At 54.6% G+C, this 23,334-nt stretch overlaps 1 protein-coding gene across 4 annotated transcripts in view; it reads left to right on the top strand.

Moving 5' to 3' along the window:
• FRMPD3 (FERM and PDZ domain containing 3) overlaps positions 1-23,334 on the top strand; it is a 56,307-nt gene that overhangs the window by 18,293 nt on the left and 14,680 nt on the right. Inside the window, exons 2-14 of one of the 4 annotated variants that reach the window (XM_030497783.1) lie at positions 2,895-2,951; positions 3,595-3,737; positions 9,353-9,515; positions 9,710-9,812; positions 10,173-10,218; positions 11,176-11,280; positions 12,397-12,504; positions 13,022-13,153; positions 13,623-13,742; positions 13,871-14,007; positions 14,815-14,938; positions 15,598-15,687; positions 16,307-16,486. In XM_030497783.1, coding sequence (XP_030353643.1) covers positions 9,365-9,515; positions 9,710-9,812; positions 10,173-10,218; positions 11,176-11,280; positions 12,397-12,504; positions 13,022-13,153; positions 13,623-13,742; positions 13,871-14,007; positions 14,815-14,938; positions 15,598-15,687; positions 16,307-16,486 — 1,296 coding nt within the window. In that variant the 5' untranslated portion in view covers positions 2,895-2,951; positions 3,595-3,737; positions 9,353-9,364. Of the gene's footprint in view, positions 1-2,848; positions 2,952-3,594; positions 3,742-9,352; positions 9,516-9,709; positions 9,813-10,172; positions 10,219-11,175; positions 11,281-12,396; positions 12,505-13,021; positions 13,154-13,622; positions 13,743-13,870; positions 14,008-14,814; positions 14,939-15,597; positions 15,688-16,306; positions 16,487-23,334 lie in introns of those variants that run through there. The other 3 variants (XM_030497782.1, XM_030497785.1, XM_030497786.1) reach the window with 3 other exon arrangements.

The raw sequence follows: 23,334 nt of genomic DNA, 5'->3' as shown, positions 1-23,334 counted from the left end.
GTTTGGCTCTGGGAAAGGTGCTCGCAGTGAGTTATGGTTGGTTGAAGAGGCGGTTGGTGCTGGGGACGCTGAGGCAAATAAATAGCCTATTAAATAAAATGTCAGCCAGAAACGGATGAGAACTGGCATTGCTTTTTCAGCTTGCACTTCTGAAAATGAATCTCCTTGTGCCTGGCTGATCTGCGTACCCAAAATAGGCCTCAGTGGAGGGGCTCTCCTTCTGAACCTGCTGACACCAAGGGCTAAACTGTGCAAATTCGGTTATCCAAAGGCTCCTCTAAATGACTGGAACAATCTAATGACATAATCCATTGCCAGAGGAGATGGGTTTTCAAAGCCTAAGCCCCTTTGTTTCTGGAAAGGCATCAACTTGTGCATGAGTAATGAAGCTGAGAGACTGCCTGCGAGTGCCAAGCTGGGTCCCGTGGTGGGGCAGGTGAAGCCATTCCCTTCTCCAGTTGCCTTTCACACCTGAAATGGGGAAGATTAATCTGCATGAAAATTTCAGGAGGCAAATGCTGAGCGGATCCCATTAAATAAAGCTGGTTTCAAATAGAAACTGATTTGCATGGGCTGATCAAGCTAATTACTACAGCAGGAACTCGGGAAATCATCAGATTCTTATGCAGAAAGGAGTGCTGAGGTCTGCTGCTATGAAGCTTGGTGTGTAGATGCTTGCCAGCATTACCATGTCTTCAGCAACAGCCACACCAGCATCTCCATGAAGAGCCTTGCGCAGGATGCGGCCAGCATGCTGGCTTCATTCGAGATGGTTGCTGCTTACCTGCCAGCAGCAGCACGAGTTGTTGCTCCCCTTCACCTCACAGGGGAGGCAAACCTACGAGATTGATAATTTGTAAGTCATTTGGTTTGGTTTGATTTAGAAACATGTTGGGATGTTTCTCTGCATTACCAGTGCTTTCCAGATGCCATGGGTGCGTGCAGGGCATGGGTGTAATGAGCATCTTGCTCTTGCTGGTAGTTTTGGTATTCCAGGGACCAAAGGGCTACCCTGGCATCTGCTTTCCTTCTTCTGCCACAGCTGAGTGCCACCTTGGTGACTTGTCTGGGAGCCCTGGCAGAGCGTGGGGCTGTGTGTGCCATGGCCACCATGGGCAGGCAGCTGGTGTGTGGCCAGCAGAGATTTGTGCCATAGGCAGGAGGTAGATCTTGGGTGGCATTGGGCCTGGTGGAAGAGGAGGTCCTTTAGGCTTCCCAGCACCCCTGCCTTTGTCCCACAGGGGACCATGTGTGCCTGCATCCCACAGGGACCCCAGGTGCCTGCATCCCACTGGGGACCATGTGCACCTGCATCCCATGGGGAAGGATGCTTGTGTGCATCCCTCGGGGACCCTGGTGCATGCGTGTCACGTTGTGTCACCACAGGAGCAGGTCTGTGTCCCCATGCCTGTGCTGCTTCCCCAGGTGAGCTCCTTCAGGTGATCCATGTGCGAGGAGGCGTGCGGCTGGTGAAAGGCGCGTGTCTCCTGTCAGCAAACAGAGATGCCGTCTCCTGAGGCTGCACTGTTTGTGTAGACATGTGTAGAAAGCAGAGTACACGTAGGCAGGTGTGTCTCTAATTATAGGGCTGGCTACCTGGGGGTGTGCTGCAGCTTGCAGAGTCCCCTCCTCACCCTGCACCCCCAGGAACAATGCTGGCACAGGCAGCAGAGCCCGGAGAAGGTTAGAAAGAGATTATAGAGAAGTATAAATGAAGTCTCTCTGCTAGAGATGCCGGCAGCCCCAGGCTGAAAGCGTTGTGCTCAAAGGCTCCTCCTGCTCCTTTGCTTTTTTCTTGGTTTTAATGGTTTTGCCTTTATCTGACTCAAGAGCTTTACTGAGCCTCAGAGCATGGAAAGGGATCCCAGAAAAGGGCAGGGGTGGAGGGGGACTCAGTGGTACTGTTCGTCACCTCCTGTAAGCTGGTTCCTATGTAGCTCTGGTGACAGTATTGGGGCTTAGTGGGACAGTCCCTGCCACGAAGCCTTCTGAGCTAGGGATGTTGCTGTCCCTTCTGCCATCCTGCCTCCTCCGCTGGCACCCCTTGCCCCAGGCCCCTTCACTGCTCTGCTCTGTGCTGTGTGGAGATAGCAGTCCCCAGAACCTCCAGCAAGTCATCAGCTGAGCAAACCGCTCTCTGTAAATCCAGAGGGAGAGCCTTGGGATTCGTGACAGCCAAAAGTGCTTGACTGTATTCTCAAGCCTCTTTCTGTGGCACTGGGAGAGAGGCGCTGACAGCCTCCTGGGAGGGCATGCAGGCTGTGCCTTCTCACTAATGGGATATAAAGGATCTGTAAATCTCCCCTCTTTGTTTAACTCCCCTCTGGACTCTGTACGCAGCAATGGATTTCTCCTGCTGCCAGGCACGGAGGGAGCCGTGCTCCTGCTGTCCCTGAGGAGCACAAGGCTTTGGAGACACATTGTGTGCATTTGGTGTCTCCTGCAGGAAAGGCTCTATTTGGGTTCAAGCTGCACGCAGCAGCATGAGAGGGGCAGGAGCTCCTGGGGCTGGCACCCATCACCTGCTGTAAGCCCCTTCCTTCCCATGGGGCCGACTGTTTGTCTCCAGTAGCACCAGGAAGCAAAGCGAATACAATCCAAAGGTCTCCCGGGCTGAAATCAGGGAATGCAGGAGCCAAGTGGTTCGATCAGCAGCAGTAACTGAGCGGCAGAGAGCAGCAGTGGGGAATCGGTGTCGGTCCAAGCCCCCATCACGCAGCTGAGGTGTCACACAAATAAGGGAGAAAAGCGCTGCAAATTTTGTTCCATCTCTCCTTATCTCTGATTAATCCTCTTATGTGCTGATCTCATTTTAGCCCAGTGTTGACTGTTTACTGTATTCCTATAGTCCTCGCAGAGGTAAAAATCCCTCCGGGTCTGTAACTCTTCCCCAGGGCGAGGAGGCTCCTGCCCGCTGACACCGGTGGAGCACCGCAGAGGAGAGGACCAAGGTAACATGCCCATAGTCGCTCTGGTGGATGGGAGCAGAGGAGGGGCTGGAAAACAGTTTCTCCCAGGCCCTAGATTAGTACCCAGCTGCTTGGGCATCCACAAAGTGGAAGAAAAATATCTTAAAAGCATTATCCCTTTGCAGCCCATGCTCAGGACACGTGTTCAATGAGCTAGAGAGGAGATGGGCTTTCCTCTCACCACCCTCTCATTGCAGGCAGGTTGGTTAGAGCACTATGAGGGAAGCCCTGCCTGTCTCAGGTCCCTCTCCTCTAGCCCCAGGGTAGCAACTCCCCTGCCTGCTGCTGAGTGAGGCAGGAGCACAAGCCTTAGGGCCTGACCCTGTTGCTAAAGGATTTTACTTTGATCTTCTTCCTCAGCAAAGCGGGGGAAAAAAAGCCCTTAAACAGCCAAAAATCATAGGGAAAACTAGAAGAGAAAATGGTGGGAGCCCCCAGGTGAAAAACAATTCGCGCTTACAGGAGAACGGTGTCTGCAACAGCGTGAAAACCCACACAAATGAAACACTGTGTTGGGGGGGCATTCAGACAGGATGCTCAGCACCCCAACCTGTCCCAGTTTGTGTGCGTGCAGACACAAAGGAGGTTGTCTTCATCTCACCCTCAGCATCCTTTGCTCCCACAGGTACCCAATGCCCCGTGGTGCTGCTGCCAAGCGCCTGCCCTGGAGCCCTGGTACCTCCTGACGGTACCTGGTGCATGCAAGCGGGGTGCCATCTCTGCCATATGTGCCCCGGGGAGCCCATGCCAGTGGCCTGACGCACACAGGTGGGTATGTGTCCCTTCGCTGTGCCAGAGAGGGGCTCAGGTCCTCCTTCCTGCTGTGTACTGAGGGAGAGGGCTCATCCCGATCAGATTCTTCCTGGTGTCAACTTTCCCAGGATTTGGCAAGGTATAGGTGGGAATTTTTGAGACCTCTGGCTTTAGTAGCTGGAAATTGCTTTTCAAACCCAATTGAATTTACAGCCTCCCCTCGCTGTAGCAGCAAGCTCCAGGGATTAACTTGCTCTTGGGTGGCAAAGTCCTGCCTTTTCCATGTGTTAAACCTCCTCCAGTTCTCATGCAGTGCCAGCTCCCTGCCCCATGTCAGGCTGGTTTTAGGGGCCCCACCGTGGTCCCTTTTCCTCTTCTCTTTTCCAGGCTGGAGAGCCCAAGTCTTAGGTGGGGAAGACAATGTTTGTGAGTGTTTGCCTGTGGAAGGTGTGATCCAGGCTGGGCTTCAGATTGTCAGTGGTACTTCTGGCTGTGTCTCACACGGCTTGTTTCAGGACAGTTTCTCCCTGCGTGAGGTTGGGGTGCACAGCCTTGGTTAGTTGTGCTCACAATATTTTCCATTAACAAGCAGCATTCCTTTGGGAATGGTCCCTCTCACCCTCCAAGGTGCAGCACTGAGTTGGGCTGGTCCTACTCCCTGCCAGGGAGGGCTGAGCCCCTCTCCATCCCTCTCTACCATGCCTGTGGTATCATAGATCCTGGCATTCCCACCTGGCCTCCATCCCTCCTTTCCTCTCTTACCCCTAGGACTGTGTGAAAAGCTGCAGGCTGAGCAGCAGAGCTGCGGCCGCTGCCTAGAGCCAGGCTGTGGCTTCGTTATTTACAGCTGTCTTTGGCTGCTCGCTTGCTTCCCAGCAGTTCAGCTCCAGCCGTGCTGGGGAATGCTGCTCGCTGTCTGCTTGCTCCTGTGCCGAGAGCCCAGAGTATTTTTGCCCTGAAGCAGTTGCTATCTGGCACCGAGCTCTGCACCAGCAGCATACCTGGTGTACCTGCCAGCTCAGGGCAGACCCAGCGCCAGTGGTAAAGGTAAACCTTTTGAAGAGCTCTGCTGATTTTTAAATTGCTTCCTAATACTGACAGCAAATCCGAGCTGGAACACGGGGTAAAGTCCTGGGCCATATGGCAGAGCTGTACACTGCAGGTCTCCAGGCTGGGTCTGTGAAGGACTTCAGCTGTGAAGGTCTGGGTCATTCTGCTGCTGTTAGCGTTGATCTCAGCCAGGCTGGCACCCCTCGGTCCAGCACTCTTCAGCCAGCATTAACTGCTGCCAAAGCAAGGGCAGCTTTTCCTGAGCCATCAACCACGGTGCATAAGCATATCTGAGCTGTCTCATGGGGGTCTGGAAGTATAGCATCTGTTTGCCCTTGCTGGGGACTTCTGACGAGTTCACATGGTCCAAATGGCAGCTTCCAAGGTGACCAGATACCTGCTGGGCGCAGAAGTGCGGGGCTGCTGGAGCAGAGATGCACATTGCAGTGGATCCCAGCTCTGCTCATGTCCTTGCCATTGGTCCCCACGCACCCTGGCATCTCTGTCTGAGATGGAAACCAGCATTTGAGGCTGGAGCTGCCATATGGTCCCCATAAAAACACTTCTTGGCCCGTTCCCCGGCATTTCCTGCCACTGCCACACATGCTCAGGATCCCACATGCCTCGCAAGCCGCTCACCAACTGCAGCCCGGCAGATGGAGGAGCTGGGCATGGTTCTGCAGCGGGAATCCACAAGCTCTGTTTGTTCTCAGGGTGTTCATGGCAGCAGAGGAAGAGGGAGGAGAGCTGGCACCCAGCCCTGCAGCCCATCTGTGCGAACTGCCCCTCTGCAGGGGGCTCAAGACCTTTCCATCCCCATTCCCCATCCCTGGATCAGCTGTAAGCCCTTCTTCACATGCAGAATGTGTTTCCACCTGGTGCCATCCTCTTTAAAGGCAGTTGGAAATGGTGCAAGTGTTCTGGGTACATAGAGGCCGTTGCTCCTCCCAGTCAGGTGGCACTGGTTTGTTCTGGGGACACTGGTTTGTTCTGGTGGCTTTTCCCACTAGCGGGGATGGTCAGCCAGCACTAAAAGCAAAGGGAGGAAACCAGTGCTCAGAGGGAGTGGGGATTTATTGCAATAGGATGTTGAAAATGTACGTGTTAGCTTTTGCAGTAACTCTTGCTCTGCCTTTGTGTGTTTTGGGGGTGAATGAGGGCTCTGGATTCAGCCTGCTCTGTAGCACGAGAGTCTGAAGGTGCTCAGGAAGCTGAAGACACATCCCCATCGTGGTGGAGAGTGACCAGATGGAGCTGATTTCTCTCGTACCTTGGGTAGCAAAGAGTGACTAGATCAGTGTCTAAGAAGTGTCCAAGCCCCAGGAGGGGGATGTCTTCATGCTGTGTTGGTTGAGACACTGTGAAAAGCCAGATGGGGGTGGATATCCTCCCACAGGAGCACCTCTGTGGTGGGTGCCTGCTGCTGCTGACCAAAGGACAAGTCCTTTTCCCTTGTGCCACTTTCATTGCAAGAGATGTTCAGCCCAGTGCACTTCTCTGCTGAGGAATTAGAAGAAACACAAAACCAGGCTTTGGGGAAGCAGTGGTTCCTGGGGTGCAGCCAAGATGTAGTCACCAGTGTCAGGGAGAGCTTTACCTGGTTTTCTCTCATCTCTTGCTCTGGTCCGGGACGAGCACATGTCATGCCCCAAGCCCAGCATGGGACAACTGCTGTGGGAAGTTCGTTCAGAACCACAAGCCAGAGAAGGCATGTTGTACCTGCTGCTGAGCACATTACTGCTTCTCCAGGAGTGGGTAAATCCTGCTTACAAGGACCCTGGTCCTCTTTTATTTAATTTCGTGATAATGCTTCTGCAGCATGGAAGTCTTATCAGGAGAGGAGCAGCTTAAGAGCTTGGTAAAGGAGTTTTGCTGTCAGTATCGAGCTCTTTATTCCCCTCTTCCCTTTAATGCTGGATGGCAGGCTGATTGTGGCTAAGATGAGGTGTGCTTGCTTTTCCTTTTGTTCATTTAAGCCGCAAAGACTTCCCTGCTAACCTTTTCTGATGGTAATTCCGCTGAGCAAGGGGAGGAGCGGTGGTAAGACCCACTCCCAAATTGCACACAAAAGGACAGATGTGGGGACACAGCAGCTTTAAATGGACAGCTGTAGTCTGGGACTTGTCATCCACTTGGCTGTGCCTTGGTGAGCAAACCCCTGCCTTGGTTTCCCCAAAGCAATCGCACTGAGCTCAGCCCCATCTTTGAAGCATCCCAGTGCTTTGAGCCCTGTGGTTCATCCTCATGTCCATGCACTGTGTGGGCTTGTTGGATGGGGAGAACAGGAGTTATTGTGGGCAGTTTGGGGAAGGGGGGGAGCCTCCCATGAGAAGCCAGCAGCTCGGTGGCTGCGCTGTCTCTTGGCAGCCAGCTCCATCTCTGCAAGCAGCAGGCGTTCCCCTGGCCACGCCAGGCGCGTGGAGACACAGCGCTGCATTCAGTCCCCTTTTCAGCTGCAGACAATGGCTTCGGATAATGCTCATTTGAGAAAGTTGGTTGAATCGTGTGATGTTTTTGTTGTTGCTGCTGTTCTTTTGAATGCTCATGGGAGCAGCAGAGCAGCTAATGGCGCGGTGCGGAGCCAGCCGCAGGGGAGACAGTCCTGCCTGCGCTTCCCTGCAGCTGCACGCTCCCGGTGATGGATCCAGCCCTGCATCCTGCTCCTACAGGTGCTGCACACCAACTGGGACCCCTGATGGAAGTGGGACCCCTCCCCATGCCAGGAGATACCCACATCCTTCAGCAGCTCCCTTCCCCAGGTCTCAGTTTTGCTTCTCCAGCCATGTGCCACTGCATGAGGGAGGGGAAAGCCATAGGTACCCATCTGGCTGGGCACCGGGAATGGGTCAGTGTGGGCCAGGCAGTGGTGGCATACCATCACCACAGAGTGCAGCTCATCCAGAGCCAGCACTGTGCCCCTGACACCGGGAGAAGGTGCCCAGTGTTTGAGCTCTCCTGGCTCTCATTGGAGACAAGGCAGCAGGGACAGGGACAGACCCTACTCCCTTAAAGCTCACCTGAGGATCAGGGCCAGCATAGGGCTGTCTTTCCTGGCAGTGGTGTGCTTAAGCCCAAAGCTGCACAAGTGCTGGCGCGGAGAGGTAAGAATCACAGACTGGTTTGTGTTGGAAGGGACCTTAAAGCTCATCCAGTTCCAACCCCCTGCCATGGGCAGGGACACCTTCCACTAGAGCAGGTTGCTCCAAGCCCCTGTGTCCAGCCTGGCCTTGAACACTGCCAGGGATGGGGCAGTCACAGCTTCTCCTGCTGTGAAAGAAGCTCCTGTTCTCTTTCAGCCCCATGTGCTGTCCCTGTTCCCTCTGCAGCGGGTGCCAACTTGCGGCACTGGGAGCAGGCGGGGGGTGTCGGAAATGCAGACAGATTTCATTAGATAGATGATGCGTCAAATCCTAACCTGATAAGAGACGGGATAATTGATGCATTGCCAAAAGGACAAGAAAGATCTTTTTTAAGCAGGCTAAATAGTCTGGACTGGAAGAAGCAATGAGCAGCACAGAAACAATGGCGTGTTCATCACTTTGTTTTCCTGGTTGTGGCTGTGCACGTTGCCATCTGTCTGTGCTGTGCTCTGCTGCCATCCCAACAGTGCTGGGATTGCTCCCTGGTAGCTGGCTCGCAGCCCTGCCAAGTGGCCTGGAGCCATGGCTGGCATTGCTCTGGGATGCCAAGGGCAGGTTTGGCATGACCTTGCCCTGGGTCTTCCCATCTTCTGGCTGTCAGTGCTTCAAGGAGTCCCGGGGCTAGCAGCACAGACTTGGTTGTAGTGCCAACAGCCATGGCTGAACCTGCCTTAATCCTGGGTTTTAGACCAGCTGAACTTGTTTCCACTTATCTCAGATATTGTGGAGCTGTGTTACATGGCATGAAAAAGCCAATTCTTGAGTTTGCTTGTAAGCCTCTGCAGAACAGGCAGAGAGATGGCATTCCAGCCATGCTAGGGCTGTGTCTCCTCTGAATCCTGGTGGCATCCCCCAGGTAATGGCTAGAGTCACACCACCAGGAGTTTATCCCACAGAGATCTGCCATCTAATGAAGTGAGATGCTGGGGTGGGGACAGGATGGTAAGATGCTGGGAGAAGATGCCATGATTTACACTGGGGGGGTATCTCCATTAATATAGAATCATAGAATCAACTAGGTGGGAAAAGACCTTTAAGACCATCAAGTCCAACCTTTACCCCAGCACTGCCAAGGCCACCACTAACCCAAGTCACTGAGGGCCTCATCTACACGTTTGTGAACACTTCCAGGGACGGTGACTCCAGCACTGCCCTGGGCAGCCTGTTCCAATGCCTGAGCACCCTTTGGGGAAGACATTGTCCCTAATATCCAACCTAAACCTCCCCTGGCGCAGCTTGAGGCTGTTACCTGTTGTCCTGTATCCCCCTGCCCAAGCTGCTGGTGCAGTGGCAAGGATGGGCACTGAGCAGCTCCCCTCTGCGAGGCTGGACGGGGGGATCTGTGGATGTCCCAGCAAGCAGCAGAGATGCAGGAGGCACATGGAACTGGGGTGAGCGGGGAGTGCCGGGGTGCGTTACAGCCTCCCCTCTGCCCTGCAGTGCAGACATGTGATGCCGGAGGAGCACGGTGGCGATGATATGGAATGTGGGCAGCTGCCTTCGGACACGCTCCGACAGGTGACGGTCCAGCGCCACCCCTGCTACGGATTCGGCTTCGTGGCCGGCAGCGAGAGGCCGGTGGTGGTGCGCTCGGTGGCAGCAGGTAGGGTGTGCGGTGTGAGGGGGTCTGTGCACAGGGTGAAGCACGGCGGCACCTTCCCCTCGTGGGATCCCTCTGTGGGCTCCTGTCCCCTTTGGTGGGCCACAGGCTTTGGGGGGGGGTTTGGGACCCTCCTGCTTCAACCCAGCCCCGCAGCCCAGGATGCCTGGGCTGGCCCTGACCCTCTCTCCTGGCAGGCGGCCCCTCCGAGGATAAACTCCTGCCAGGAGACCAGATCTTGGCCATCAATGATGAGGACGTGAGTGAAGCCCCCAGAGAGAGATTCATCGAGCTTGTCAGGTGAGGACAACATCCATCCCTCATTGCCTCTGTGAAGGGGAGAGGGCTCATGCTGGGCTGGTCAGTGCACAACCGCAGGCTCCTCTGTCACTGGTGGTCACTGCTGGGATGGGGAAGCCTCAATCTGAGCAGGGGGAGTGCCTTGGAGCAAGTGCTGTACCTGTTCCTGGATGGCCAGGGGGTGGGCAGCATTGGGAGAGCACCCACAGCCATGTCACCAAGCACCCAAAGGAGCCCACAGAGATCATGGCCACCACTGGGCTGGGAAGGGTGGGATGTTCTCTCTTGGTAGCCAAATGCACGTGTTGAGGTTCACCACTGTGAGGTCCCGTCCGCCTTCATCTCTCCTTTCTGTCACAGGAAGGCCAAGGACTTCATCATCCTCACGGTCCTGCACACCCACCAGGTGAGACTGGAGGGGCCATGACCAGCCCCAGGGGAGCCAGGACAGGGGATAAGACCGAGGTGGGATCTCTGGAGGCCCTGGGGAACCGCTCAGGCAGCTCAACTGAGGTGTTGGACTGGTGTCCCACCACATCAAGGCTCTTCCAAGCTGTTGGGTCCGAGAGCTGCTACAGCCCCGCGGGGTCAGTGTGGGCATGCAGCCATCTCCCTGTCCTTGTCACTACAAGGAAGTAGGAGGGAAGGGAGGAAAAATGTCCCCAAACCCATACAGTTTGCTGAGGGCATCAGTCTGATGAAGTGACCCCCCATGCCAGGGGCAGTAGAGAGGGACGTGCCATTCCTGGCTGGCTCAGCCCCGAGCAGTGCAGCAGGTGGTGGTGCTGGTGCCCTGGGGCTCAGCACCAGTGGCACTGGAGCAGATTGAACTGCTATGAAGCAGCAGTGGTTGGCAGGGCATCATTTCTGCCCTGCTGAGCCCTTTGATGTTGGTGAAGAAGATAAGTGTGAGAGCTCTCCTGTGCTCCCCTCCTCTCGGGAAGGAGACGCCAGCACCTAGCATTGCTCCATCAGGAGCAGGGGGTGTGCTAGCCTCCAAAAGAGCTTTGTTTCCTCCTGCTCTGCTGACACCAGTGCTCATCTCTCCCATCTGAACCTGTGCCTCCAAGCAAGCCCTGGCTCATGTCTGCTGGAGATTGGCCCGCACAGGGGGTGCCAGGCACTGGGGGTGCAGCCTCCCCATCACACTGAGGGTGCTGGTGTGACCTCAGGTGCTCATTGTCCTGGCCCTGCCTGCAGCACTGTATAACCACAGTGGAAGGGATTTGGTTCCCAACCCCATCTCATGGTTTGCTGCCCGCTCACCATGGTTGTGCTGGCTTTCTCTGGGCCCCGTGTCTGGCTTCCCCCGCACCACAGTTCTGAGGGCAGGCAGGTGATTTACCCGGTGCTCTCTTTCCAGTCTCCCAAATCTGCTTTCATCAGCGCAGCCAAGAAGGCGAAGCTAAGGTCCAACCCGGCCAAGGTCCGGTTTTCAGAGCAGGTGACAGTCGGCAACACAGACCCAGTAAGTCCTGCCCTGCCTTCCTCCGTGATTCACCCACTTGAGACAGCCTGGGGGCCACAGGGCTCCTCTGCCCTGGTTTAGGCTCCATAGTGGGAGCAGCCCACTGGTCCAGGGAGCCCTGAAGGGCAGATGCCCTTGGCACACTCATGGTGTTGGGGGAACATGCCCCCGTCCCTGTGTCTGCATGGACCCTCAGAAACTGTCATAGAATCATAGAATCATAGAATGGTTTGGGTTGGAAAGGACCTTACGATCATCTCGTTCCAACCCTCTGCCACGGGCAGGGACACCTCACACGAGACCATGTTGCCCAAGGCTCTGTCCAACCTGGCCTTGGAAACCTGGTCCCATCCAAATCCCCCTGGGCACCCAAGGGTGGTGTCCAGTGCCTGCCCTAAGGAAAGATTGTGGCTTCCGTCTGGTGCCAAAGGCTTCGCAGGAGCACCCATGCATGGGGCAGGGTGACCAAGGTATTGCATGGCAATGGAGGCTGTTACGCTGCAGTAGCATTCCAGCCCAGTGCCATTATCTCTTAATTGCAGGAAGGTTTTATTAAGCAGCATACAAAAAAAGAACAAAACCAGAAAAAAAAACCCTGAAAAGTGCTTGTAGCAAATTCTATTTTTAAGCAAATCAATTAAGTGATTATCTGATTGAAACGCTTCTTGCTAAATAAATCAGCCTTCACCCACCTTCCTGCACAGGGCATGTGGAGGGTTGAGGTGGGCTCAGCTTGGGTTGTGGGTCAGGAAAAGGGTTTGGTTCTGAACCATCCCGGCCACCACCTCCCTTCTGGGACACCAGCCGGGGAGGGGGACAGGCTGCCAGGCATGGGCACGGATCTGGGATGTGCCAGACGGAACGGGATGCTCTGTTCCTGCGGCAGCTGCTGGGAGCTGGGGATGTGAATCTGTCAATCTCCGAACTGCTGCTTCCCGATGGCTCAGCAGACACTGGGTTTTCAAAGGAAATGTGCCTCTTAGCGCATCAGCCCAGAGAAGCGGAGGATGCCGTAACTGCTCCATCACTGACACTCATTCTCTCTCCCATCCCTCCCTCTGTCTCTCCGTGCCCCCAATCCTTCTTGCCTCCCCTCCTGCCGGCGCCGTGTGCCAGGACATGTTGAAGAAAGAAGCTCTCCTCCTCATTCCTAATGTGCTGAAGGTTTTCCTGGAGAACGGGCAGATCAAATCCTTCACATTTGATGGCCGAACCACCGTGAAGGTGGGCCCCTCCGCTCCCCCCACGGCTCCGTGATGCTCCTCTCCTCCCGCCTGCCTCATCCATTTTTCCTTGTCTCCCGCTTTCTCGCACAAGCACCGCAGCAGCGCTCGGCTGGCTGTGAACTGCCATTGCATGATAGATGGCCCCTGCGCCACCTCAGGCTGCCGCTTTGCAGCTGGCAGGGATGGGGTTTTGCTCGCTTTCTCCCGCTCCTAACTTTCCCCCTTGCTGTGAACCTGCCCTCCAGCCGGGACGGATGCTCCTGTGAGCATCCCCACTAGGGGCCAGCTCCCTGCAGCCTCCAAACACCACAGTGTTACTGGAGGTCTGCCTTCTGGTCATCTCTTGCCATGACATCCCTACATCTGGCAGTGGCTGGGTACCATCCTGCAGCTCCTCTCTGCACTCCAGCACCTCATCCTGCACTGGCCCTAGGTGCCAGGCAGGAAGGAGCTGTCAGTGAGGTGCTAGCTCCCACCCTGTGCCTCGCACCCAAGCCTGTCCATGGCATTTGCAGGACGTGATGGTGACATTGCAGGACCGCCTGTCCCTGAGGCACATCGAGCACTTTGCCCTGGTCCTGGAGTATTCCAGCTCGGAGCAGAGCCACCGGTTCCTGCTGCTCCAGGACAAGCAACCGCTGGCCCATGTAAGTGCAGGAAGGTCACTGGGATGGTGGTGGTTGGAGCACAGGGAGGCTCTTCTGCCACCAGTGTGGGGCTTGGCTGGGCTTGTGCTGTGGGGTGGTGTAGCCTCTCCTTGCCTCTGGCGTGGTCCTGCCTGCTCAGGGTGCAAAGGGTGGCCAAAGGGGGGGATGATCAGGGTTTAACCCATCCCACCCTGATAGCACAGTGGAGATACCCTATGCTATAGCCGTGCAGCTGCGGACAGCATTCAGGAACATCCTTGGCCTGCCCAGGAGAGCGAGGAAGCTGGCGCTACATGGGACCAGGGATAAAATGGGGATCGTGTTGTAAGTGTTGGTGGCCTAATGCTTGGTGGCATAAACCACTGCAGCAGCAAGCAAAGCTGTCACACCAAGGAAGACTGGGCTGTTCCTGCGATGAAAGGATCAGAATGTAGATGGCTCCTGGGTTCACCGCTCCCCTTTGCTGCAGGTTGTACAGAGGACACACTACCATGGCATGAGATGCCTCTTCCGTGTGAGCTTCTTCCCCAAGGACCCGATGGAGCTGCTACGCCGGGATCCTGCAGCATTTGAGTACCTGTACATCCAGGTAAGGGACTCGCCCCTAGAACTGGGAGCTGATGGTTCTCCTGGCCCATGAGTCTGCCCTGTGGAGCATCCCTCAGGTGACGGGTGCTCCATCCCCATGGCTGAGGACTCCTCTCCTCCCTCCTGCAGAGCCGCAACGATGTGATCAGAGAGCGCTTCGGCACAGACCCCAAACCAGAGATGCTGCTGGGGCTGGCTGCCCTCCACATCTACATCACTGTCTCAGCCACTCGCCCCAGCCAGAAGGTCTCCCTCAAGAACGTGGAGTGAGTCCTCCTCCCTGTCCCCATGCTGCCACACAGCCCTCCTCTGTGTCCCCTCTCTGCACTCAAGCTCAGTCCCTATTAACTGGGATGCTCCCAGCAACGTTTCGGGGTGCTGAGTGTAAGATGCCCTGGGAGCCCCTCTGGAGCTGGCCAGTGGCTCCCAGGCTTGGCAGCAGTGACACACAGCTCCTGCTCCCACCAAGGGGCTGTGTAAGACCCTCACACGCTGACATCCATCTTCACACAGCAGCCTTACCAGGGCTGGTGGGGATATTTGCTGCGAGCCCAGGATCATTTCCATGGGAACCCAGGCTGATTTTCTGCCTGGCATCCAAGGCAAGGAGAAGGCATGCTGCCTGCGTAATCTCAGCCCATCACCAAGCCATGCAGCCCTGGCTTAGCTCTCCTCTGCTTCCCAGTGGTCTTAAATCCCTATGGACTCCGTCTGAGCAGGCTGGCCTTGCCCAGTGTGCACGGGAGAAAGGGAGGAGATGGCCCCCAAAAGAGGTTTGGGGATTTCCCCTGCACCCCTTACCATGACGGTGGGTGGGAGCTGGGCTGTGCTGCAGACCCTGGCACTGCTGCGTTCCCCAGTCCGGTGCTGGTGGCTGTGACACCAACTGGGGGTCCCATCCCCTTGGGGATCCAGGCTGGGGACTGCCTCTGCTCCGCTGTGACACTGGAGGAAATCCTGGTGCAGCTCCGGCTCCCTCTGATGGCGAGAGGATGCTCTCGGGCAGCACCCCTGCTCTGTGGCCTTCTCAGCCCATCGGCGGGGTCTCTGACCTGGTGCCTTCCCTCCCGCAGGAAGGAGTGGGGCCTGGAGCCCTTCCTGCCCCCCTCGCTCCTGCAGCTCATCAAAGAGAAGAGCCTCCGGAAATCCCTCTCGCAGCAGCTCAAAGCCCACCAGAGCCAGCCTGGTGGCACCAAGGTGAGTCCAAGCCTCAGGGCTGGTAGGGTGGTACCGTGCCCTGTGCTCCAGCCATCCTGTCAGCCCCAGCTGCTCGGGGACTCCTGTGATTGCTGCTTAAGTCCCCTTGGATGGGAGATAAATCACAGGGTGACAGCCAGGCACTGCTCTCTCTCCTGAATCCACTTCTGAAGCTGATCTGGATTTCAGGGACTGCAGAGAGGATCGGCGGGGTGGGATCAGCCAGGAGCCAGCTCTCAGCTTGGCCAAAGCAGCACACGTCTCTTAAGCCTATGTTTATCGTTATCTCTGCTTCTGGGCTTGGAAAGCTCTAGAGGAGGCTGTTGAGCCAGTGCCTCCGTCCCTGAAACCATCAAAGCTACCTTGGTGGGGGGTATACAGCCCCATATACATCTCCAGGGGGATTATACATCCTCTGTGGGGTTTACATCAAGCATCTGAGCTCCTCCCTGGCTCTACCTCTGCTCCAAGTTACCTTCCAGCATCTGCCCAGGGGAGGTGCCTTGGTCCCTCCACCACATGTCAAGCCCCCAGGCTGACAGCCAGCACAGCCCGTGCCAATGTGCTGCACACTCCTCTTAGGAGCAACTGAGTTTGTGCCTCTCTCATTTCTCCCCCCTTGTGTTGGTGGTGATCACCTGTGTGATGTGTTTTGCCAGGTCTCCACGGCCCAGGCAAAGCTGCAGTACCTGAGGATCCTGAACGAGCTGCCCACCTTTGCTGGCGTCCTCTTCAACACAGTGGGACTGGTACGGTAATGCAGAATGGGCTGGGAGGTGCTTGGCATTGGTCCTGGAGGGGAGAGCCAGGGCAGTGGAGGCTCCCACAGAAATTACTTCCTTTGGTCTCTTGCTCTGCCCTGCTGGGGTCCAAGCCCCTCCAGAAAAGCCTTCAGAGCCCCTGCAGACAGCAGGTCACATCTTCAGTGCTGCAGGGTCATCCTTCCTGGGCAGACCAGAGCAAGAAAGATCTCTATTTTCAGTCAAAGGCTTTAGTCTTTCTTCTTTTCTAAATGCATTCACTCCCTCCTCTGCTTCCTTCTCTCAGAGGCAATGTTGGATCAGGCAGATTTGTAACACGCTCTTACTTCTGTGTAGTGACACTGGCAGCTTTGAATATTTCATGTGGACAGTCAGCTCAATGTTTTATATTTAGATAGGCTTGGCATCCTGCACGCCATTCCCAGCTCCTCAGAGAGGCTCAGGGATCGGGGATTCATGGCACCAGCTCCACCTACTGCTCTGCAACAGCCATCTGGGACCCAGCTGAGCTGGTTTGGCTCCATGGTCAGAGCCAGGCACAGCCCCAGGGTGTGTTTATTCACCCCTGTCTGTCTGTCTCTCTTTCTCCACGCGTTTGTGCTGCCAGGATGAGAAGCAGCCAGCCACCACGCTTCTGGTGGGACCCCGGCACGGCATCAGCCATGTCATCGACCTGAAGACCAACCTCACCACGGTGCTGTCGGAGTTCAGCAAGGTCAGCAAGATCCAGCTCTTCAGGGAGAACCAGGGGGTGGCCCGGGTGGAGACGAGCATCCTGGATGCCAAGGTAGGCATGGGTACCACGGGGGAACACCCACCCAGTGGTTTGAGCAGGGTCCTTGGGGGTTGCACAGCCCAGGCAGGTAGCAGGGCCCTTTGGAGGCAGGTCAGTGCTTTGCCTCTGCTCAGGGCTGGAGAAGAGCAGTCCATGGCTATACCTGGGCTGGATGCAGGTACTGGAGGGGACTAGTGGGGTTTTGTGCATCAGCAGCACTTGAGCTTGTCAAGGATCACTGAATGAACTGGAAATGATGGGACAAGGGGTGTCAGGCTCAGAGTGTGAGAAGAGATCTCTGAGTGTCCCTGGCGTGGGTGTCCTTGGCTCCATTAAGCCAGGTCTTGGGTTATCATGCCAGCTGCCTCTGTTATCCTGCCCTTCAGCCCATAGAGAAGTCTTTCCACTCCTTGGTGTACGTGTCCTCCTGGGCCCTGTGTGTTATCATCCTCCATCCCCTGCTAGTTGCATGGTGCAGTGCTGGTTCTGGTAATCGATCCCCATGGTCAGGCCCCATCGCCCCTCCTCACCCCATGCAGTCTTCTGTCTCTCCTGGATCCCAGGCCCTTCAGAAGGACCGTCAGCAATACAGGAAGAGCTTTACTGACTTCGTGTCCAGCAGAAGGAGATCTGCCATTGGCCTTTGCTCAGGTTTCTAATGTCTTGGGCAGACTTGCAGGCAGGAAGCTGTGTGTCTGCTCCAGGGCATCCTCAGTTTCACTGCCTCCCTGTGCCCAGCTCTTCCCTGAAGGAGACAGGGTGTTTCTGCACAAGCCCTGCAAGCCTTTGGCTGTAGGTCAGTTTTGCTGCTGCTGTATTCATCCCATTTCCCCCTGCGAGGCTGATGAAGTTGAGCTGCTTTACTGGCTGCCTCCATGTTTCCTCATCTCCTGCAAGGTCTCTAAGCCTCAGCCCTCTCTGCAGCCCTTTGCTTGAGCTCTCTATTTCAGCTGTAGCCTTGCAGATAGAATCGTCGTGGGTTTGTTTAGGATTCTCCTGCTGCCTCCTCTCCTGGTGGATTTTTAGCACTTCCTCCCACCAGGACCATTAATTCCTCCAAGCCTGTTTTCTTGCTGCTATGCCTGGTCCAGCAGTTCTGCTGAACTGCAGAAACACCCCAGTAATCTCTGCCAGAGCCACGCTTATCCTCACCCCCTGCCTCAACTGTCCCCTCATCGGTGAAACCCAGTTTTTGCATTTCAGTGGGTATTTGGTCAACTGTAACATCTGTAATATTCCCTCTTCTGCATCCCACTGAGGTCAGTCGTTGCCCAGGTGAAGTCCTGGTGTCCTGTGCCTTCAAAACCCTCCAACCTCCCCACTGTAGCCTAGGTAGGTAGCTCTGGCTGCCTGGGCTGTGCAGGAGCCCTTTGATGTTGGTGAAGAAGAGCTCCTCCTTGCTGCTTACAGAGCAGGTATAACCAAGGGGTATCAGCTGAACCATCAGTAACCCTTTGGGCTCCTCCGGGTGCCCACATCCCTTGGATATGTGTGTATAAGTTCTGATGTTAATAATAGGCTGGTCATGACCCTGTGATTGACTGCTCATGGCTCACTGTGAGCACTGGAGCTCGGTGTGTTCCTGCTGTGATGGAGCTCGGTGGCTGTCTCGCTGGCTGTGAGTACTGCATGGCGAGCTGTCCAGCACTGCCTCCGCTCCACGCAGTGCTGCTCAGCCCTTGGCAGCACATTGAGCTCATGGTGGGGTGCATGGGTCCCTCTGGTGCCACCATCTCCTCCATGGCCTGGGAGAGGGCAGTTGTTGCCCCTGGCGCAGTGCGGTGTGTGGCTGACACTGGCCGCAGCAGCGGCAGACGTGCTGGAGGCTGAGGTTACGCTGACATCCCTCTGCTGTAAATTAGGTGGCAATTCCCACAGGGCTTCTCCACAGATCCTGCAGTGCAGCTGCCCTCAGCCATGCTCTGCAGCTGTAATTAACACCACCAGCCCTTCCCTGCTGCAGGAGCAGACTTTGTCCCATGTCCCCTCTATCCACCCTCCCAGTTACTGGAGAAAAGGCAGCTCATGTACAACTTCCCACAAAAATGTACTCATGCACGGCAGCTTTATCTCCCAAGAGATTCCAGGCAGCTGCCTACAGCCGCTGACAGCCCCTCTGTGTGCCTGGAGCAGAGTGAGCATCCCATTTGGGAATCCCAGCAGGCTCAACAGCACCCAGCTAGCATAGAGGCTGCTGCTACCTGTTTTCATTGAACCATTGTCCAAAGAGCTGGTTTTTAAACCCAGAATGACTGCTCCAAAATGAGGCATGTATTTCAGGACAGCGATGGATGGAGCAGGCTAAGAAAAATTAGGCAAAAAAATCATTATCTCACAGCACTAATGTGCTTCCTGCAGTTATTCATGTTGATGGCTAAAGCCCTGGGTTGCAAATAAATCTGGTCCCTGGGGCCACTGCACTGTGATGCCTGGTGCTGCGTTGCGGGATGCTGGTGTTGGGGCAGCTCCAGTGCATTCCCTAGGTAACAGCAGGAATGCAGGGGAGCCAGCCTGGGTCGGGGGATAGCATCAGCCTGTCACAGCTGGGTTACTGTGGAAACGGCAGATGGTCAATGACAGTCAAGTGCAGAAAAGCCATTTGGAATTGCTGAGCGCCAGGTTTATGGATGTGTAGTTGATCCTAAGGGTTAACAAAAGAGGACAGGCCATAGAGCAGCCATCAGCCAGGAGGTCTGCACACCCTGACCAGTGCTGCCCAAACATCCTTATCTGCTGCTTGTCTGCGACCGCAGCCCAGACGTACCTGCTGGGAAGGACCTGGGGCAGATTCTCAGGTACCAAGCAGGCTTGAGGAGATCATAAATCATCTGCATTTAGTTCAGGAGGAAAAGAAACCGTGTTTGTCTTATAAATTGTTCACTGGGTGCTTAATTGGTTTGTTTTGGAGCTTTTCCATCCTGGGCTTCAGTTTCTATTTAAAACAGCCCATTTGGGATACAAACTCACGGCTGGTGCCTCTGCTTTGCTTTCCTTAGCTTTTTGCCACTGCAAGGGTGGTAAGGGGGGTTGACAAATGCTAGCAGCTCCCCTCAGAGAGGAGCTGTGCAACTTCAGGACAGAGGACCAAAAGCCTCCAGACCTCTGCTGCTGCGTCCAAGGAGGATTCTTATTCCCTGCAATGTCCAGGGGAGCTGCTGGGATGAGAGGAGCAGGTTGCACCTCAACAGGCACAGAGGGAATGGGGCAAATGTGCTTGGAATGCTGAGAAGGTTCATAGCACAGGATGGTGCTTCCCTGGCTGTGCTGCTGTGGTGCGGGTGTTTTGCAGGATCGTGTGGTCATTCCCACATGGCAAACTCACCTCTCTGCTGGGGCTGTCACTTCTCTGCTCTTCTTCCTGCACTTGCTGGTGTTTGAGCATTGATTCTGGAGCTCATAAATTCACCCAGGACAGGGTGGTGGCACATGGTGTCTCCTGTGATATTTGTGTTAAATGCAGCTGGTTTGGGTGGTCTGTGGGCCCCACAGGCTTTCATCTCTCAGGGTCTTCCTCCTCCAAGTGCTCAGACCAGCATCTGAAAGCAGCCAATGCTTCTGTGCCATCTCAGTATTGGGCTTCCAGGTATGCATCCCCTCTCCTCCACATTACGGACTGGGAAGTCCTCTTTTACCTCTGGGAAAGGCAGTGTCAGCATCTCCTGCCCAGCATCAGTGCTGATGAGGTGCAGAGGGGGTGAAGGGCTGATGCTCATGTGCTCACCCAAGCTCCTCAGTGCAGAAGACATGAGGAGAGCTGCTCAGCTCCATGGGCACATCAGAGCCAGCTCCTGATCTCCATCTGGGTGGCTCCACCAGGTCAGACCCCTGGCTATGCAGCTCCTGCAGAAGCAAAGGTTTTATTCTTACTGAAGTGCTTTTCAAATGAAGCACTTTCTGATTCACACAGCTACACACCACCAGGCTTTTCATTATTAACATCTTGACATTGGCAGAAAAGCTGCCGAAGCCTTCCGAATGGGAATGAGTGAGGAACGTAGGCGGATCGCCCAAGCCTGGACAAGTGCCTGCAGTTGAACAGAGGCACTGTCCCAGGTCCCCGCGCAGGGCTGCAGGGCAGGAGCCCACAGTGGCTGGTCACTCGCCAAGTGCAATGCAATCAAAGGCATGGAGGTAATTGATTCCCTGTCTCCCGGCAGGGCCTGCAGCCAGCCAGCGCGTTAGCCCGGATCAGGACTCAGCAGAGGAAAACAAAGGGAAAATTAACTCAGAAAGGTCCCCGGCTGCTGCTGTGCCTGGAATCTGGGTGTTAATGTCCCAGGGGCCTCCAGCCTGCTGTGGAAACAACAAGCTGCTGTGCATGGGGTGCAGCCTCCTCCTCCCCCCATGGCCAAGTCCTGCCCATTGGCCACCCATGCCAAATTGTAGTTTGAAAATGGTGGGGAGCCCCATCAGGCTGACGAGGGCAGGCGGCGACAGCATTATTCATGCAGGCGACGGCTGGAGCCCATCGGATTTCTCCTACATGAAGAGTGTGAGGCTTTGGAGTGATGATGGACCTAAAGGCTCTGGTTCTCTAGGCTGCATTGGTCTTTATTTGCATAAAGTAATTCTGAAACACTGTCATCTCGTGGGACAGAGGGATTAAGATTTCCTTTGGCTCAGAACCCGGGCTGGGAGGGGTGGATGTGGTTCCGCCCCTTACAGAGCCTTTCTAGTGGGATGTAAAGCAAAGCATGTACCAGTGTGTGGTGTCAGCCCTGGCACTGTCCGTGGCACCCAGCATGGGAGCCAGTCAGACAACATGTGGAGAGGATAAGTTTCCAAGCCTGCAAAGCCAAAGTTTATGTGTTCATTTAAAACAGGCATCCAAGTGCTGAGGGCACGAGCACAGGCTGGTCGTACGGCAACCCTGGGAGTCCTGAGAACTTGCATCAATAAATGGGGAATGTGAAGGATGCCAAAAGTGCCAGCAGGCTCTGGTCACTAGCAATCCCAAAGGGAAGAGCACAAGCCCTTTGAGTAGCCAGAGGGGAGATGAAAGTCTGGCCAGGGTGCAGCATGATGGGAAAGTGTGTGATGGACACAGCAGCACCATGGAAGTAGACAGGAAGAGACAACCTGCAGTCTGTAGAGGTACCTCTCCATCCGCTGTGATGGGACCCTGCAGGGAACAAGGAGGGTGTTCACCCAGTGGATGTGGCAGCTGCTCAAACCCTAAGGAGGTGCTGCTGCAGGAACCTGAAGGTCTGCTGCTAACCAAGGCAGGAGGTTTATTGATCAACAAATGGGAAATAATGGTCCTAATCACAAACAGCCTGGTATTGATAGAGCTGAGTTAATAGTGCTTAAGGGAGGAAAAGAAAGGTCAACGTACAAGTGAAAAATCGACTGCTGTCTTGTTAGACCTGGATGCATATATTATTAAATATAAACTTGGCAGTGCACCACAAGTAAACCAGGGAACATAAATTATGTAGATTTGTCTCCCAACCTTCTACTGCACTGCACTAAAGGAAGGAGGGTATGACCCAAAGTACTTGATAAAGCGGGGAGATTAAAAGGAAATGCACATAAGCTTAAGGGTTATAGCATGCATAGATTGGGTCATAAATTAATTTAAATATGAGGACTGTTAAGATCCTCAAGCCTAACTCTGGCCATAAAATTTCCTCCAGACATTCTTCTGTGAAACCTGCACCTTTGAATAAGAGAATATCCTCCAGAATGACATTGCGTTATGATTTAAAGGCAGGGCATAATAGAAAAAGCACTATATCCTTAATAAGCTAATGGAAAACTCATCTTTCATATCCTGTATGAATGTATTTGATTTACTTTCCAGAGAGACTGGTTGCCAAGCAGGAAACTTTAAGTGAAAAGTTTTAAGTCCTGTTCTCATTAGGACTAGAAAATCTAGAAAAGCAGTATGACTGAAGCATCAAAGCATCAATAATTTCAGGCTGGTGTTACACATTTAGATGTAGGAAGAGCATTTTAAAATATGCTTCTTGTTGGCATATTACAGGTCAGAGATGAACCTTTACATGTGCATCTCGCTGGGAATCTGATGTTCGGCAGAGGCATTTTAGAGTAAGATTACCCCCGTAAGTTTGCTTCTGTGTAAAACCAGCATTCATCCTTAAGGTGCTGCTACCCTGACAAAAATCAGACAGGCGTTCCTGCTCTGCCACCCAAGGAAAGCAGAGCTCTACGGGCCACTTAGGTATGAGCCCCACTGCTGTCGCAGTGAGAACATGCTGGTCAGGAGGAGGAAGAGGATGAGGCACGCCATCGGTGCATGGTGGGAGGATAACCAGAGGGTTATCATCATTAATAGCTTGTCCCTGTTGGTTATTAACATCATCTCCTGATTAACAGCTGGGAAGAGGTACTGCATCTTGTGGCCACTTCACAAAAACTCCGTGCTGACAAGGCAGGGAGCAGGCATTAGAGGAAGGACACTGTTTTTGCTCCCGCTGCATTCTTCCCACTGCCTGCAGAAGTCTCTCTGCTCTATTGCACCACTGAGTTTAGAAAACTGATGAAGATTCACGCTTTCAGGTTGGTGCCTTTTTGTCAGCTCTGGCTGAGATTGGGCAGTGAGTTGAAAAGACTGCAGGGGGAGGCAGGGATGTTGCATGAGCCCCAGCCCCTTGGGGACCAGGCCAGTACTGACCACAGGCAACAGCTCTCATTGCTCCTTGCAGAGTGTTGCCAGAGGAAAGGAGGTCAATCCCGTTTACCGCAAGACACGGGTGTCACAAGGAAACCCAAACCACAGACTACAGTCGTGCTTTGTTGTCAGTTAGAGCAGCTCCCTGCAAAGCTGCCCTGAATTCACCATCTAAACCTCTTAGCAACATTAGTTGGAAATTCTTCATGCGACTGTTGAGAAAATC

The sequence above is a fragment of the Strigops habroptila genome, chromosome 9, assembly GCF_004027225.2.
Source record: "Strigops habroptila isolate Jane chromosome 9, bStrHab1.2.pri, whole genome shotgun sequence".
Taxonomy (NCBI): Eukaryota; Metazoa; Chordata; class Aves; order Psittaciformes; family Psittacidae; genus Strigops; species Strigops habroptila.
Note: the sequence above shows the minus strand (reverse complement) of the source record. Positions and strands in the feature narration are given on the sequence as shown.